This window comes from Lontra canadensis, unplaced genomic scaffold (assembly GCF_010015895.1).
Source record: "Lontra canadensis isolate GAN:19392208 unplaced genomic scaffold, GSC_riverotter_1.0 scaffold41, whole genome shotgun sequence".
In the NCBI taxonomy this organism is placed as follows: domain Eukaryota; kingdom Metazoa; phylum Chordata; class Mammalia; order Carnivora; family Mustelidae; genus Lontra; species Lontra canadensis.
Genome location: NW_022631035.1, coordinates 1,177,648 through 1,195,116, shown reverse-complemented (window position 1 = coordinate 1,195,116; position 17,469 = coordinate 1,177,648). Strand labels below are relative to the sequence as shown.

The 17,469-nt window shown below is 54.6% G+C and overlaps 1 protein-coding gene across 1 annotated transcript in view; it reads right to left on the bottom strand.

Annotated features, from left to right (window-relative positions):
• The window catches only part of NPLOC4 (NPL4 homolog, ubiquitin recognition factor), a 56,996-nt gene that overhangs the window by 33,316 nt on the left and 6,211 nt on the right, over positions 1–17,469 (bottom strand). Inside the window, exons 3-7 of the mRNA XM_032870399.1 lie at positions 9,907–10,019; positions 5,528–5,704; positions 2,939–2,987; positions 2,102–2,196; positions 260–383 (exon numbers count right to left, since the gene is read on the bottom strand). Coding sequence (XP_032726290.1) covers positions 260–383; positions 2,102–2,196; positions 2,939–2,987; positions 5,528–5,704; positions 9,907–10,019 — 558 coding nt within the window. The remainder of the gene's footprint in view (positions 1–259; positions 384–2,101; positions 2,197–2,938; positions 2,988–5,527; positions 5,705–9,906; positions 10,020–17,469) is intronic.

The window sequence follows — 17,469 nt, the reverse complement described above, 5'->3', positions numbered from 1 at the left end:
GTCACCAAGAAAGTCCTGCCTCCACAGAACCAACAAAAGTGAAAACAAAAGACCCCCCTCCACGCGGGCAACACCTAGTGATCTCAGCAGCAGCATCTCCAGCACAGGACCTGGAAACACACTCGGACGCACCCCACCCAGGGCACTCGGCCAGCGGCGGCGCCCTCCAAGGAGGGCCTTGTCTGCAGATGTTCATTTCTGAGCCATGAGCCAAGTCTACGGCTCTCCGCGGTCTGGATGGCCACAGCGAACGTCTCACCTGTCTGTTCAGTGTGATGGCACTCGGCTGGCACTTGGTGCAGATGCCATTAGGCCACGGAAGGTGACCCTCGCACCCTGATTTAATCTTGCAACTGATGTTCTCCAGGGCGACAAATTTCCCCCTGAATAAGAAGAGGCAGGTTAATTAATTCAACATTCCAACAGTGAAAACTTCAGCAGGAGACTGGAAATCACAAGTGAAACGTCTTCTACCTCCAGAACAGAGCTCTGAGAAGCTAAGCGTGCGGCGGACAGCGGTGGGGGGACGTGCTGAGAACTGCTGTCACGGAGTCCCAGCTTCTGTCCTACACGCGGAGACTGTGCAGAAATACCCAACTGCTTCCCTGTAAGAAGTCTCCATTTTCGATGTTTGTCGCTAATACCCATGAAAATGTTCAAGGATACTATTAAATGCCTATTAATCTCACCTGAGCCACTGACAGGAAACAAAATCTTGTTTTTAAGTTTCATTAACTTATCAGCAACACCTGCATTGCGAGTCCAGTACTTACATGTCTGTAAAAAACTCTGAATCAAGGGAGAAAGCCTGAGGAGGTCACCACACAAAGGCATCTTCCCCGGCTTCTGGCTGAAACTCAGTCTGTCGGCAAGGAAGCCGGGGTCCCACCAATGTGGAGTGGGTGGGCACAGGCGCCTTCACCTTCTGCCAGTTTCCCACTCAAACGACAGTCCAGGAACTCGATCCTGTCTTCACAGGCCAACAGCACGCTGGCCTGCGGGCCCCTGGCAAGCAGTGATGGCCACCAGCCCACATGGGACCAAGAGCTGCCCATGTGGCCCCATGGGATACTGCAGCCTAGACCCAGATTGGTGGAAGGCTGACGGGTTTCAGCACAACGAATCTCTACTCGCTCCCTAGTCCAGAAAGCTCCATGGTGTACCCCCACTGACAGGCAAGAATGGGTTTCTGGTAGGATTTTCTTCTCGTGGTCTAATTTTTTTTAAAAGCCGTTTCAGGATGTCAGCAGGTTGTCAGAGAAAAACTATAATCAGGCCAACATGACATTCTGCACAAATGGTGCTGACTCGGGTTCAGCCGCCATCTCCTCCCGCTGCACTGACGGGAATCATAAAATCGTGGTATGAGGTCCACTGCTTTCTGGGCAGGTGAACATGTAGCCATATAGGCAAGAGAAAGGGGTCACACAGGGAAGTACATGACGTGGGTTGAAAGAAATGAAATGCTCTCAGTCACCCCCTCTCCAGACACTGTCGCAGCTCGCACGCGGGGAGCCGAGAGACGGCTGCCCCACTGGCCGCTGGGCCAGGCCTGCAGACCGTCCGGCTAGGGCACCCGAGCCTCCGGCGTGGGTGGTGTCGCGGCTTCAGGCCCCACGCAGGGTGTGGTTGGCTGTGAAACCACCCGATAAAGAGGCAGGCTCCAGGGCAAAGGGCTCAAGGGGGCTGTGGGACAAGTGGGCGGAGCTAACCGCGGGTGGTTCAGTTGTGCCGAAAAGCAGGGCACGAGCTCTGGCCACCATCCGACCTGGCCTTCCCCGCCACACACAGCTAAGCTGCCAGAGCACCACATCGCTGCGGCAAGGCCGGGAATGCTCCCCAGGGGCCTCCACAGCGGCCGCTGCCAGCCTGGCACCGCCCAATGCCCTGGGCATGTGGATGACAAAAGGGCGTCAGTCTCCACCCCTCTCTTCTCTAGAATCGGGGCAAAAGTCACGAACTCAAATGCTCTGTGCCCAGACCCCGACCTCTGCTCTTCTCATTCCCGAGACCACAGGCTTTAAGCAACACCTTCCAGACACACAAGAGGCCTTGGGTACGCCACAGCCACGTCGGCACAGGACGGCGCTCCCTTGCTTACTTGTCGGCCCCCCCGGTCAGCTTGCGGATGTAGGCGTGGAAGGACATGTGCTTCACAGGAGGTTCGAGATGGTTCAGGTAGTCCTCGTCAAACGGCTGTCAAAACACACACAGAACGGTCACGCGCCGGCCGGCGCCCCAAGGCTCAGAGAGGCGGGCAGCCACGCTTCTGCCGCACGCAGGCAGACACCAAGCCAGGACCCGTGCAGGGCAAGGAGGGAGGGTGGGCGCTCGCTTCTCACTCATCATTCTAGGTCGGGACCGAAGGCTTCTTTGGGCACCAGTTATCTTTCCAGGATTAAAATGAATCTCTATTAGATACAACATGCTCTAGGTCAAATAAATACTAGGAACATTTTGGGGCGGGCGGGGAAGAAGCCCGTAAGACCAAGAGGAGGCTCATGAAGAAAATCAGGTCGGCCGCGCTGCCGTGAACCCCGCACCGACCCGGGACCCGTCAGCGTCATTACGGTAACTGTCCGTCTCACCACGACCCATCAGGAGGAGGACGTGGGGAAAGTAAATCAGAGCAATGACGAGCCCAGAAACCGGCAGCCCCAGCTCTGCGTCAGGTTTACAGGGACTGCAAGCGCTGCCCTCCGTCACGGCAAAAACAACGCCTCAGCCGATCGGCACCCACCGGGAAGGTCACTCCCATAAATGAAGGCCCGTCCTCTTCAAGCAGCTTGCACTAGTGGGCACGCGAGGCCCAGAGCGACAAACAAGGAGGTTCTTTTCCCCACTCCCGACCCGGCGCACGGGTGCAGGGCACGTGCAGTCGTGCCCTGGGGAGCAGCCCCTCCCGCCCGCCCAGAACTTACGCTGCACGGACTCTCACCTCTAGCGGAACACAGTGCACGCATTTCCCCAAGGGGCCGTGTCGGCACCTGAGAGCACAGGGCAAGAGAAACACAGCAATTAGCGCGCCTGCTCTCCCGCGGCCGCCCGGCGCTCGGGCACGGAGCACGTATGCCGCACTCGAGTACTGCCCTGCCTGTGTGGGGCCACTGCACCCATTTTTAAGTAAACTCAACGCCCAATGTGGGGATGACCTCAGAAGCCCAAATCAGGAGTCCATGCTCTGTGACGGCCCGCCAGGTGCCCCGTGTGGAATTATTTTCAATGGTATGTGAGCATTTTTTATTTTAGTATTGTTTAGTATCTGGGGCGCCTGGGTGGCTCAGTGGGTTAAGGCTCTGCCTTCGGCTCAGGTCATGATCTCAGGGTCCTGGGATCCAGCCCCGCATCGGGCTCTCTGCCCAGCAGGGAGCCTGCTTCCGCCCCCCACTTTCTGCCTCTCTGCCTGCTTGTGATCTGTGAAATAAATAAATGAAATCTTAAAATATATATATATATATAGTTTATTAACGATTTTGACTCGTATCAGAAAAACTGCCCAGCACGTCAAACCTGTGACTCTACAGACAGTAACTGCTTCATTTGAAACTAAATAAAAGGAAAAGCGAATGGACTTAAAAACGGGTTTAAATCCATGTTAAGTCAACACTAAGGAGGTTGGGATGTGGATACGGCCAAAAACCTGCCAGCGGGACAGAAGTAACTCCAGTTGGGAAAACACCCACTTTGCGCACATTTGGGGAAAAGCATGAAGGTGGCAGGCTCTACGGGTCACCAAGACTGGTGACTTCGGAAGAGAAGCCGCAGGGGTGCCACACGTACGAGGGGGCAGCACGACGTGCTCCGATGAGGGCGGTGACCCTGGTGGGAAAGCCGAGCGGCTGTCCCTCTGGGCTGGACAGGACCCTTTTCTAAATGGGGTCACAACGCTCAGACACGTGTGCATCCCACACTCAGAGTCTCCGAACAGCCAGGCTCTCACTGACGGCAGCCGGAACGTGCACACACGTGCACACCCTGAAAGATTCCTAACGAAGCCTCAAAGACACCGATCGGGGGGCGCCGGGGGGGAGCCAGCACGGGTTCCTGGGGAGGAAATTCCAACGCGGGCAGGCGGCTGGCGGTCGGCCGCGGAGGGGCCGCGGAGGGGCTCCGGGCCAGCCGCAGCACAGCGCAATCTGGGGCTCTTTAAACTAAGACGTACAAGTTGCTAGCGCAGCACTCGCAACCCCGATCTCTCAGTGTCAGCGCCCCGCTGGGTTTATGGAGCGATGTGGCTACGAGGCCCTACCGCAGACACAACCACCTCCACTCAGGCATTTCACGTCACTGAGTGTAAACTCTGGCGTTTCCAACCAGTTTCTTTAAGAAGAATTGCAGGGCCGGGGTGCCTCAGTCCGTGAAGCATCTGACTCTCGGTTTCAGCTCAGCACGTGACCTCAGGTCACGGGATCAAGCCCTGCACCCCCCTCCACGGTCACTGGGGGGGTCCGCTCCAGATTCTCTCTCCCTCCGCCCCTCCCCTCAACATGCACCGTGTGCGCCCTCTCTCTAAGACAAAGAAGTCTTTAAAAAATTTAAAATTGTTTTTAAAGATTTTTCTTTCTTTTTTTTTTTTTTAAGATTTTATTTATTTATTCGACAGACAGAGATCACAAGTAGGCAGAGAGGCAGGCAGAGAGAGAGGAGGAAGCAGGCTCCCCGCTGAGCAGAGAGCCCGATGCGGGGCTGGATCCCAGGACTCCGAGATCATGACCTGAGCCAAAGGCAGCGGCTTAACCCACTGAGCCACCCAGGCGCCCCTTAAAGATTTTTCTTATTTTTTAGAGAGACAGAGTACAAGTAGGGGAGTGGCAGAGAGAGGGAGAAGCAGGCTTCCTGCACAGCAGGAAGCCTGACGTGGGGCTCAATCCCAGGACTCTGGGATCATGACCTGACCCAAAGGCAGATGCTTAACCAACTGAGCCCCCCAGGTGTCCATAAAACTTTTTTAAAAAATAAAGAGAACAACAAAAGACCACCAATACATAAACGGAGCTGAGCATAACCGTTCCACAAAGTCTAGGCGGAGGGTAAACATTCGAGGACCAGCATGTTGCGCACGAAGCGTCCACTGGAAAGAATGGGAAGGAGGCGCTGTGTGCACGATGCTGACGTTTCCCGACTGTATCCAGCACGACGGCCCGAGCTACACCCTGCACTGCTCGGTGCCCAGCATCCCCCCCTTCCCTGCTTCCCCACTCCCGGCCCCGCACACGCGCTGAGGCCCAGCACGCTGCACGGCGGGGGGAGCATCAGGACTGCAGCGAGGGCAAGGTCTGGTTTCAGTTCCCTTCTTTCAAATCTTAGTTCCAAACACCTGAGAGCTTCGGAAAGGACGCGTGGCACAAACACGGAGCTTCATGCAACAAGAAAAAGCTTGAAAAATAACATGAAGTGAAATTTTATCTGAAAGGAGGTGATCAAACTGAGAACTCGTGTTCCTTCAGCAGATACGGCGCGCTACAAACATCTCACCTCCTGAGCCACTAAGGCAGCACAGCTGGGACGGGGCCCCACAGACACTTACAGCTGCGGGTCTCGGCTTCTGTAAATCTTCCCGTCCTGCTTGCTGAGGTACTGGTCGATCTCGTCCTCCACCACGCTGGGAGCACCGCAGGCCTTCAGCCCCAGCGGGGCCGACGTCTCCATCTCCGAGGAGGGCCCAGCGAGGCCGGAGGGAAACAGGAACAGCAGGTCTCCGTGCCTGCCGGACGACAAACACAGGGCAGGGCTTTCTATCCTCCCACAGCCTGGGCTGCACGGAAGGGCTGCTCACCCTCACGGGAGGGCCTCTAACATCTGAGAGGCAAACGCCAACATCTCAGCTGAGACCTCGAATTGTCAAAGGCTAGAATTCCCCCTTTGCATCTCTCCTACGCTCCCGAATGTTCTAAAGGTCAGAGCAGGTTCTCTGCAACTGTGACTGTCTTCGGCGACTGTAAAACATCCGTGTGCCCACTGCACTCTGCACGGATGAAGTGGAGCCACAACAAACACACTCGACCTGGGGGCGGCCTTCTTCCTGCTTCTCATTCAGGGACTTGCTCCCGCTTCTTGCTCACCCCTTACCGTCACCATTCAAGGGCCCGACGTGCCATCTACCTGGTACACAGCCTCCGCCTCTCCCCCTGCGCTCACATGCACCCCCCACACGAGTACGCAGACGTCGTGTGACACTGCTTGACAAACACGAGACTGTCGTAGACACACAGTTTGCACCTGCTTTTCTCATTCAACAATACCTCGCTCCGGATCCCCCCCGGCAACACGGGGTCTGGGTCTAATCACTGCTTCTCATGGTGGCACCATGCTCCCGACAAGCCCGACTCGTCACTCACACACGCGTTCCCACGCTGACGGCCACGCGTGCTACCCACGGGCTTCTGCCACCAAGAACGGCACTCAAGGAAAGGCTCGAGGACAGGCAGCTGTGGGTTTTCCTTCTACAGGGCGCATTTCCAGGAGTGGCCCTGCTAGGCGGAAGGTTTTGTTTGTGATGTCGCCAATGTGCTGCTTTCCAAACAGGCTGCACGATTCACAGTTCCAACAGCAGCGCTGGATTTACTACCATTTCCATGAAGTCACGCTCTCTCCTGCTCACTCACACGGCTGACTCACTGCAGGGCCCGCTTCGCGCAGCCAGACCAACGAGACCCAAAGGTGTGAGATGCTCCCACCTCCATGCGCTGGACAGAAGCGACGTGGGCTCCGCGCCCAGGGAGAGGATCTACAACACCAAATTCAACCTCAGGCCGGAGGAGAAGCTGCAGCACTGCCACGCGTTAGCACTTACTGCCGCCAGCGAGACACGCACGGAGGGGCCTGCTGCGGCCCTGGCCCGACCCACCGAAGGCGGCAGGCAGCGGGCCTGGAGAGCGAACACCACAGACACGGGACACGGAGAGGCGTGGCTGTAGCTCTTCCCTAGGCCTGTTCTCTCCTCGTTTTCCTTCCGTAATTTAGGAAGAAAAACTGCCAGACTGTAACTCCTGTTTCTCACAAGGGACCAGACATTCCTGAACACCCTCCAGCTACACAATACTCGGCTCGGGGGCTGCACCAGGTCGGGCGGACGTGCTCTAACATGCACCGCGAAGCTCTAATGAAGGAAGGAGCGCCCCACGGGCCCACACGGCGAGAGGAGCGCCCACAAGAAGGGCCAGAGAACAATGCCCCACAGGAGCCCTGAGCTTGGCTTCCACGGTCCTCCTCCGGGCGACAGGCGGCGAGGCCGTGAGCCTGCCTAAGCTGAAGCAGCCGCTGAGCCTGGAACACCACGTGAAGCCAGTCTCAGCCGCTGGGAAGAACCACCAGCCGAAAACAGGAACCGAGGAGGAGTCCTGTCTTCCTGCCCCCAAACTGCAGTAGAGAGAACAGCCACCTCGCAGAGTCTGTGACCACAGGCCGGCTCTGCCGGCCTCCAGGCTAGAATCAGGGATGCTACTCGGCTCCAGAAGCCCAAAGACAAAAATTAACTGGAGGGAGTGGCAGGTCCACAGAGCCCCCCGGGCCAACAGAAGCAAGCGCAAACTTCCCCGGCAGAAAACCCTCTGGCCTGCCAGGGCCTCCCCACCACCAGGTCTGGTCAATTACAAGCTCTCAAATGCACAAGAGAAGCCAGAGACCACACTCAAGAGAGGGCACACGCCACAGGAACAGAACTGGACAGCCGGGATTCCAGTTTTGGAGCTGCAAGACACGGAATATCAACGTCTACAGAATGTTCAATGAAAACGGGCTGGAAAAAGCACAAGAAGCGAGAGGCCACCCAAAAGGACAGGGACCTCTGGGAAGGAGCGTGGCAGGGGCCACAGATTTGGGTAAATCTTCCTGAATCCCCCTCATACGGTCAGGCCAGACAATCCACAGGCAGCTCTGATGCCACCTTGGGGAGACTGACCACCTCAGACACCCTGAGGTGTGTGACGGGCCAAGGCAGAGCCCCAAGGAGCCCAGTGGTCCTCAATGGAAGCCCGGAGGGCCAGTATGACAGCAACGCAGCCCCCATAAGCACACGGAGCTAACGGCTGAGTTTGAAAAGAAATCAAGTCAGATATTTTAAAACTGAAAAATATAATCCCTGAAACAACAAGAGAACTGGAGAGAAGTGATATTTAAAGAGATAATGGCCACAAATTTTCCAGACCTGATCTGCAGGGACAGAAAATACAATATCCATCATGTAGGATTAAACAAACCAGGAACACACTCCTGGAAAAGCCAGAAAGAAACTGTAGGTCCCCAACAGAAACAGAAAATCTTAAAAGCAGCCAGAGGGGAAAAAAGATCATTTACGAGCCGCAACCAGAGAAGCCGGAAGTAGACAGAGATCAAGCCCGAGCTCGAGGAGAGGAACATCGCTCTCTCCTTCAGACACGTGCCCTCAAGTGCAGACCCAAGCTGGTCCAGAAGTATGACGACAAGCACTGGAAAGGTGCGCTCAAGGGTGTACCTCGGGTGGCTGAGCCGTCCTGCCCCTCTGCGGTCCCACCCCTCCGGGTCAGCGCTGGCATGACGCGAACGCTAGACGGTGTTCTCGCAGAGTTGTCTGTGGCCGCCTCTGCTTGTGCGTGCGATCGCTCTAGTCCGCAAGCTCGCACGTGCAGGCACCCAGCAACCACACCCAGGCGGCACTGCCACCCGCCTGCAGACGTGGCTGGCGAGCCCCAGTGAGGGTCAGCAACTCGTGCAGGCACGCCGCACCGAGTGCTCAGCTACGATAGTGAGCCACGTAACACTTGGGAGAAATAACTCTCAAGATACAAAAGCTCTTGGGGCGCCTGGGTGGCTCAGTGGGTTAAAGCCTCTGCCTTCGGCTCAGGTCATGATCTCAGGGTCCTGGGATCGAGCCCCGCATCGGGCTCTCTGCTCAGCGGGGAGCCTGCTTCCCCCTCTCTCTCTGACTGCCTCTCTGCCTGCTTGTGATCTCTGTCAAATAAAATCTTAAAAAAAAAGGATGCAAAAGCTCTTTACAAGGAAAGGACGGATATACCTCAGCCACATGGAAAGCAGACGACATTGACGACAACGAAAAGCTTTGACTAATTACAGAGACAGGCAAGGTGCCCACAAGTATTTGCTGAGAAGCAAATGAATAAACGCTAAGACTGCATATTTGTCCTGGATGTACTAATCTGTGAACCTAAAAGTGATCACGGCGATGGTCAAGACAGGTCAACAGGCACAGGGCCGGCCGCCAGCAAGCGCAGCCCAAGCAGCCCGCAGCGGCCACAGCAGCCACGCTGCCTCAGCCCCGACAGGAGCGCTCCCGGCTCGCTACTGGGGCCCGGAATCGTGGATGCACAAGCAGCTGTGCCCAGACAGGTCAGACAGGAGTCAGGAAGCTTCTTCTGTAAAGAGCCCAGCAGTAAACATCCCCGGCTCTGCAGGCCATGCCGTCTGGGCCACAATCGCTCGGCCCCACGCTGGCGGCAGGAGCGCGCATCTGAGCGAGGTGGCCGCACACCCTCGAGACTAGGAGAGCGGGCAGCGGCTGCGGGCAGACGGCTGGACCTCCTGGAAACGCCACTAGCGTGACCGGCTGCCGCGGAGGAGCTCGGGGGGCCCCGCCACCAAGAAACGTCGTGTGGGCACCGGCCCCTCCCGGCCAGCCGGCAGTCCCAGGGTAGACCACACGCAGCTCCGTTCAAGGTCCCCCGCAGAGGAGCGGGGTGTGCAGCAGCGGCGCGCGCCCACCCCCGGAACCCGGAACCCTCTCCTCTCAGGGACACACGTCCCCGGCTGCGAGTGCACGGGCTGGCGTGAAAGGAGCGGCACGTTCAGCGTGACAGCGGACGATCCCCCAAGAAACACGGTGGCATCGAGGGGAAGCCGGGCAGAGCCGAGCAGCGGCGGTGGGCCCTGCGGTCGTCCCCTCCCACTCCGTCGTCCCCTCCCAGCACTTACTGGATTTTGAGCAGACTGAGGGATTTGGTCGACGAGGCTGTTATCTCTCCAGTCTTGTTTCTATTGATGTAAACTGAGAAGCCGTTATTTTGGAAACCAAACTCCTTTGCGACCTAAAACAAAGCCCCAAAAAACACATGTTGAAACAAATATTTGAGTATCACTACTCTGGCCACACATGCACCAGATGATACTAGAACAACGCTCACTAAATTTAGACCTGGTCCTCAGGAACCAAATTCCTCTTGTGATTTTGGTCTCTGTGAGGAATTCGTACTGCCCACACGGATGTCAAGTAAAATGAGAAAAGTGGCCAAACAGAAGCAAAGCTCTGTGAAAATGAGAAGGCTACAGGACACATCTAAGAGCCTGAGGCAAGCAAAAGTCACGGCTACACCTGGCAAGTTTAACTTCTACTTTTGAAATCAATTGTAAAAACCCAGTTCCAGGGGTGCCTTGGGGGCTCAGTCAGTGAAGCGTCTGCCTTCGGCTCGGGTCATGATCTCTGGGTCCTGGGATCGAGTCCTGTGGTGGGCTCCCTGCTCAATGGGGAGCCTGCTTCTCCCTCTACCCATTCTCCTGCTCATGTTCTCTCTTTCAAATAAATAAATCTAAAAAAAAAAAAGGAAAAAAGAAAAAAAAATCCAATTTTGAAACCTAAGAGAAGAAAAACAGAGGTGAAGAATGGTGCCTCCCAGTCAGTGCTGACCATGAGCTCCCACACCAGGCCCTGCACCAGGGGCTGCAAACGCTCGCTCCCTGACCTCCCAAACAGTAAGCACTCCCAAGGGCCAGCTCCATTCTGGATGCTCAGAACACAACAATGAATGAATACAGACCAGGTTCCTGCCATTGAGGACCTTAGCATCAAAGCGGGGAGAAAGCTAAGAGACGAGAACCACAGGTGCGGACTAGCAGGAGGTAAGAAAGGAAGAAAGGGCAGCAGAGGAGAGGCCACCCCAGGCAGCAGGACAGACAAGGCCTCTGAGGAACACGTCTGAGCAGAACCCCAGGGGAAGGGACTACGGCTGTACTCACAGAGCTGAGAAAGAACAGTGCGGGCAAGAGGAGAAGCACGAGGGCTGAGAGGTGGGGAAGAGAGGCCAGTCAGGCCAGAGCCCGGCAGGCAAGAAGGAAGCGTTAAGAGACAAGCATGGCAAGGCAGATGAGACCATGTGGGCTCGGAGGACTCTGTATTCCAGCCCAGGAGCCGTGGAAGCCACAGGAGCTGAGAGCAGGGGTGGCCAAGCCGTGAGGCTTTCTTCTCACGGACACTCTGCTGGAGGTGGGAAGAGGAAACAGGAGAGCCGGCTGCCCGGCCCAGAGGAGCCGGGCTCAGTCAAGGCCAGGACAATGGAGATGGAGGGAGAAGCACACCTTCCAACTATCACAGTCAACAGCCCGTGCTCACGTGGGAATGGGGCAGAACGGGGTGAGGGCAAGGAAGGGCATCAGCGCGGGGTTCAGACTTCTGGCCTGAGAACTGGGGGGGCGGGAGGAAGACCACACCGGCAAGGAGGCACGGAGAGGGTGAAGGAAAAGACAGGCCTTCCCTTTAAAGCCGAGACCGAGGGGGTGCCCGGCAAGGCATCAGCAGCCCGGCAGCACTGGAGTCGGGGGCCAGGAGAGCAGGCCAAGTTGTACCTCAACGCTCGGGGCTCAACAGAGCAGAGGCAAATGCGCGGAGAGACCAGGAGTCTCAGCAGAGAACCAAATAATCAAGTGGAAGGAAATGGAAGTTCTAGAACAGAAAACAGCAACTGAAACGGGAAACGCTGGACGGGCCGGTCAGCAGACGGGAGACGCAGCAGGAGGAGGCGATCAGCCTGCAGACAAACTTCAAGAATCCGCACCGTCTGAAGACGGAGATTTTAAAGACAAATGACGAGAACCTGATGAACTCCTAGGACGACATCAAACGATCCTAAGGACAATAAAATAAGGAAAGGGCTGAAAAGCACTTGAAGAACGAATGGCTGAAAACCGTGAAGGTGATGACAAGCAGAGTAACAAATCCAGAAGGTTCAGCACCCCCCGAGCAGGGCACATAAAAAACGGTCGCTCGGTGCCTGCGTCAGGGTCATACCGCTGACAGCCGGAGATCAATGGAGACCAGAGGACAACAGAATGACACCTTCGAAGTGCTGAGAGGGAATAAAAATCCGTCAACTCAGATTTCTGTATCTGGCAAAAACACCCTCTGCCTACGAACGCGAAATGAAAATGCTGTCGGGCCAGCAAAACCTGAGGGGTCAGCAGCAAGCCCCCTCGCCAGGAACTCCAGGCTGAAGACTGGGACACCAGATAGCGTCAGACCCAGAGAAAATACCGGAAGGACACGTAAGAGGGAGACTAGGGCGAGAGCTCTCGAACACACAATCTGAAACCATCACGTTGAATGTCCTGTGACTGGTTTTCAAAAGAGAACCGCCGTCAACTACGTTTGAATCATTAACAGAGAAACAAATTAAGGGGGGCTGCCACGAGAATTTTGACGGAGACAGTGCAGGTCAGAGAGGAGCTCTGCGTATTTCCCTGAGTCAGCGAAATACCATTTCTGCCTAGTCCGACCTGCTCCTTTTCAGCCAACTTCTCCTTTAACATGGAATTATTGGTAAAACCTACTACTTACTCACTATGAGAAAAAAGACTTCATTTAATGATTAGCTTTACATACTAATCTCATTTCCTACAGATTTTAAATACATGAATTACAAGTAACTCCATCTTGTCATTCTGAAATTCTCAAAGTGATAATAAGAAATGGTCCTTAAGGGGCACCGGGAGGGGCTCAGTCAGTAGGCGTCTGCCTTTGGCTCAGGTCTTGATCGTGGAGTCCTGGGATCGAGCCCCGCGTCTATCTCCCTCCTCGGCAGGAAGCCTGCTTCTCCCTCTCCATTCCCCTGCCTGTGTTCCCTCCTGCTGTACCTCTCTGTGTCAAATAAATTTTTTTTTAATCAAAAAAAGCGAGGGCACCTGGGTGGATCGGTGGGTTAAGCCTTGCCTTCGGCTCAGGTCATGGTCTCAGGGTCCTGGGATGGAGTCCCACATCAGGCTCTCTGCTCAGCAGGAAGCCTGCTTCCCCTTGCCCCCTGCCTGCCTCTTTGCCTGCTTGCGGTCTCTGTCAAATAAATAAATAAAATATTTAAAAAAAAAAAAAGAGGGGCGCCTGGGTGGCTCAGTGGGTTAAGCCTCTGCCTTCGGCTCAGGTCATGGTCTCAGGGTCCTGGGATCGAGCCCCGCGTCAGGCTCTCTGCTCAGCAGGGAGCCTGCTTCCCCCTCTCCCTCTGCCTGCCTCTCTGCCTGCTTGTGATCTGTCAAATAAATAAATAAAATTTTAAAAAATTAAAAAAATAATAAAATTAAAAATTAAAAAAAGAAAGCATCAGCAAATTAAGACCATGAAATTTATATTCCCAACTGCAATAAAAGTTAAGACAAAAGACTAAAAATAGTGACTTTGACTCTTCTCTGCAATAGCTTAGATATAAACTGAAATTAACCAACGGTGGCAGCTGTTCCGCAAACCCACCATGCTTCTCTGTACCCAACACCCTCCAAGCTATTTCCAAAACGAGAAAGCTTTCGCCACGCGTGTGCGCTTCCTGAAAGCTACCACGCTACTCCCAGGATGAAAAGGAGTTTCCAAAATGGGCAGGGCTGTTGTGGAGCCAGCCCTCTGTATAAAGGTAAGTCCCCTGGGACCGCATGACCAGCGTTTATACTCCCCATAAGGACGGAGATCGAGCTTTTTTTATTTTTAAGATTTGTTTATTTATCTTAGAGTGCACGCGAGGGCATGGGGAAGGGGCAGAGGGAGAGAGAACCTCCAGCAGATTCCACGCCGATCGCAGAGCCCAATGCTGGGCTCAGTCTCCCGACCAGGAGATGGTGACCTGAGCCGAAAGCAGAGGCAGCCACTTGACCGACTGCACCGCCCAGGCGCCTCCAAGTGCCTTTTCAACTACGAGGCAGCAGTAGTGCGACCCATGTGGAGCCCCACCTCTGAGACGCAGAAACAGATGTATCGCCGGTTGTGCTACTCCCATGAACATAACTGCTTCTGTGAACTTTTGAGTTTGGTTTTTTTTCTTTTTAAATAATTTGTTCATTCGACAGAGAGAGACACAGTGAGAGACGGAGAAGCAGGTTTCCCGCTGAGCAGGGAGCCCAACACGGGGCTCGATCCCAGGACCCCAGATCATGACCTGAGTGGAAGGAAGATGCTTAACGACTGAGCCCCACAGGCGCTCCTGAACTTTTGAGTCCTTTATCTAAAGATACAGAAATCTAACACAGGGGACCAACCACTTAAAAAAAAGTTTATCAGAGTCTCATAAAAGCATCGTTAAAATCTTAACAACCGGGCGCTTGGGTCACCTGAGTGCCTGACTCTTGACGTCAGTTCAGGGCATGATCTCAGGGTCATGACCTTGAGCCCCGCAGAGTCTAAGACTCTCTCCCTCTCCGTCCGCGCCCCCACCCCCACCGCAGCACACTCTCTCGGTCTCTCGCTCTCTCTCAAACAAATAAATAGATCTTTAAAATCTTAAAGATGTTATATTCACACCTGAGGTGAACTGTGTGTAAAACTGATGTCGGAAAACCAGAAGCGCGTGCGGAGTAAAATTACCACGCTCATAACTGGAGGAGACGAGAAGGAACGCACAGCAGGACCCACGTATGTCAAATTCAAAAACAAGCAGAACTACAGTTTAGGGTCTAGGAGCACACGCTGAAGTGGCACAACTTTGCAGGAAAGGGGGAAGCCGTCCCCATCAGCGCCGGAGGCGTCAGGGCGCGGGGAAGGCCGCTGACCCTGCAGCACCGGCCGCACCCCTCCTTCACCATCAGTCATTTGTCCGTATTTGCCAAGCGTTTCTTAGTATGTAGTTTACTTCACGGTTAAAAAAAAAAAAAAAAGGAGAAAGGAGGTCACAGACGGCAGAGGTCAATTAGGACAGGCTAGAGCCATCCTCCAGCCCGAGCAGGGGAGGGACAGCAGCAGCCCGACAGCGACCCGAGGCAGGGGTGCTGCTGCTGAGCGAGACAGCCCGGAGGAGCCGTCCAGGGAGGCTCGCGGTCTGAGGAGCCGCGGCAGGAGCGGCGCTGGGCGGCCTCAAGACAACCGGCGACTCTCGGACCCTGTGAGGCAGCTCCGGCAGCCTCCACCGCCTCCCACCGCGAACGGCAGCGCCCGGGGGGGCTGAACGCCGCTCGGGAAAGCAGGATGGAGGCGCTCAGGGTGCAGAACAGCGAGCTGAGCCAGCCGCGTCCGCAGCGGTCCGCAGCCTCGTCGGAGCCCCGTGCGCACCCACAGCCTGTTACTAACTTCTGACGAAGAGCGACCCGGGTAGGAAGATGCCGGAAGACACAAAACGGGATGGCAGAAACCACGGTCTGGGGCGGGGGAAAGGGGGCGCTGCTGTTTAACACACACAGTTTCAGATCCGCAAGATGAAGAAGTTCGGGCACTGGATGGTCGTAACGACTGCACGTGAATTACCTCACACGACGGAACCGCGGACGCAGAGACGGTTTAGGCCAAGGGCGCCCGGCTGGCTCAGGTAGAGAAGCAACTCTCGATCTCAGGGTCACGACTTCAAGCCTCACGGTGAGTATACACATTACTTTAAAAATTGGTTTCGGGGCGCCTGGGTGGCTCAGTGGGTTAAGCAACTGCTTTCGGCTCAGGTCATGATCCCAGAGTCCTGGGATCAAGTCCCACATCAGGCTCGCAGCTCCACGGAGAGCCTGTTTCTCCCTCCAACCTTCTCCCCTCTCATGCTCTCTCTCAAATAAATAAAATCTTTGAAAAAAAAAATTGGTTTCGAGGACAAATTTTATGTTATACATTTTTTTTTAATTTTAAATAATCTCTACACCCAATGTGGGGCTCGAACCCACCATCCCAAGACCAAGAGTCACACCCTCTACTGACTAAGCCAGCCTGGCACCCCGTCACGTGTTCTTTCTTTCTTCTGGGAAAAAGAGCAAGTGAGCACGTGCACGGATGACAGCGCGAACGGGGTGGGGGTGGGGGGCGGCAGAGGGAAAGGCACAGATCTCAAGCCGACTCCACACCCTCTTGGACCCCAACTCAGGGCTCAAACTCACAAGCCTGAGATCACGAGCTGAGCCTGAGTCGTGAACAGGACGCTTACCAAGTAAGATACCCAGGCTCCCCTGTTATGTGTTATTTTTAAAACGATACAAATCTCTATTTATTGACCTAAAACCATTCCTTAATTTATCGTCAAGTAAAAAACACCAGGACCACAAATGATCCGAACACCCCTGGAAAAGAGGCACCTTGGGAAGAATACGTGCCCCAGTGCCCGCCTGTGGGGCCGCAGGACATACAGGTGACTGCCTGGGCTCCTGGAAACCTGTCATCCACACAGCACAGCTGGACAACTGTCATCCCTCAACATTTCTGTCAAACAAGCCACTTAATGATCAGTCAAGAAAAAAATGGGAGGATTTAGGGCTGTCATGCCCTGCTAGTAACCCAGAGAGAAACCCAGCACGTGCCCCTGCAGAACAGGTGTCTGCGGCTGGCACCGAGCCTCCTGACTGAGGACTCTGCGGGGACGAGCATAGCGCCAGCCAGAGCGAAAACCGGCTCAGAGCAGCCAGACTCTGACTGTGACACGTTTGGGAGATGGTACCCAACTGATTTCACTTAGACTTTCCTTCTCATGTATGCATAAGAACAACACGTGATTAAAATAAATTTCTAAATAAGTCTAAAAAAACTGTACGTAAGCATAAAATCTAAATGACAAAGGAAAGCAGGTGTGAAAGTCTTTTTTTCTTTCCTAATCGTACATAAACATGGCTTCTTAAACTCAATCACGTCTTAGATTTGATGAAGTACGTTCACGGCACAGCACAATCCCACTTTGGCGTAAGTATGCGTGTACGAACACGCGGGCACTAAAGACATGCTATGGTTTGGGTTTTTTTTTAAAGAGCTTATTTACTTATTTGTCGGAGAGCGTGCATGGCAGAAGCAGGGGAGGCGGCAGGCAGAGGGAGAGCAGGCTCCCCTCCGAGCAAGGAGCCCGACGCGGAACTCGATCCCAGGACCCCGGGAGCAGGACCTGAGCTGAAGGCTTGGACGCTTCACCGACTGAGCCACCGAGACACCCCAAAACATGCCATGTTAACAGTTACTTTTGAGTGGTGAAATTTCAAATGATTCTTACTTTTTATACTTTTCTGAATTGTTTCAGCCTTTCAGAATTAATGCATATTATCCCAATAATCAGAAGAAAGGATCTTCATTTGAGGGGAAACTATTCCAGAGTAATACACGTTTGTTTGTGAGCATTCACCTCCTCTAAGCACTCGTTACTGCGGTGGTGACGGCTCCAGAGACCAAGGGGCCAAAACCAAACTACAGGGGCGCCTGGGGGGCTCAGTCAGTGAAGCGTCTGCCTTGGGCTCAGGGTCATGATCCAGGGGTCCTTGCTCAATGGGGAGCCTGCTTTTCCCTCCGCCTGCTGCACCCCTGCTTGTGCCCTCTCTTGCCCTGAGAAGTAAATAAATAAAATCTTT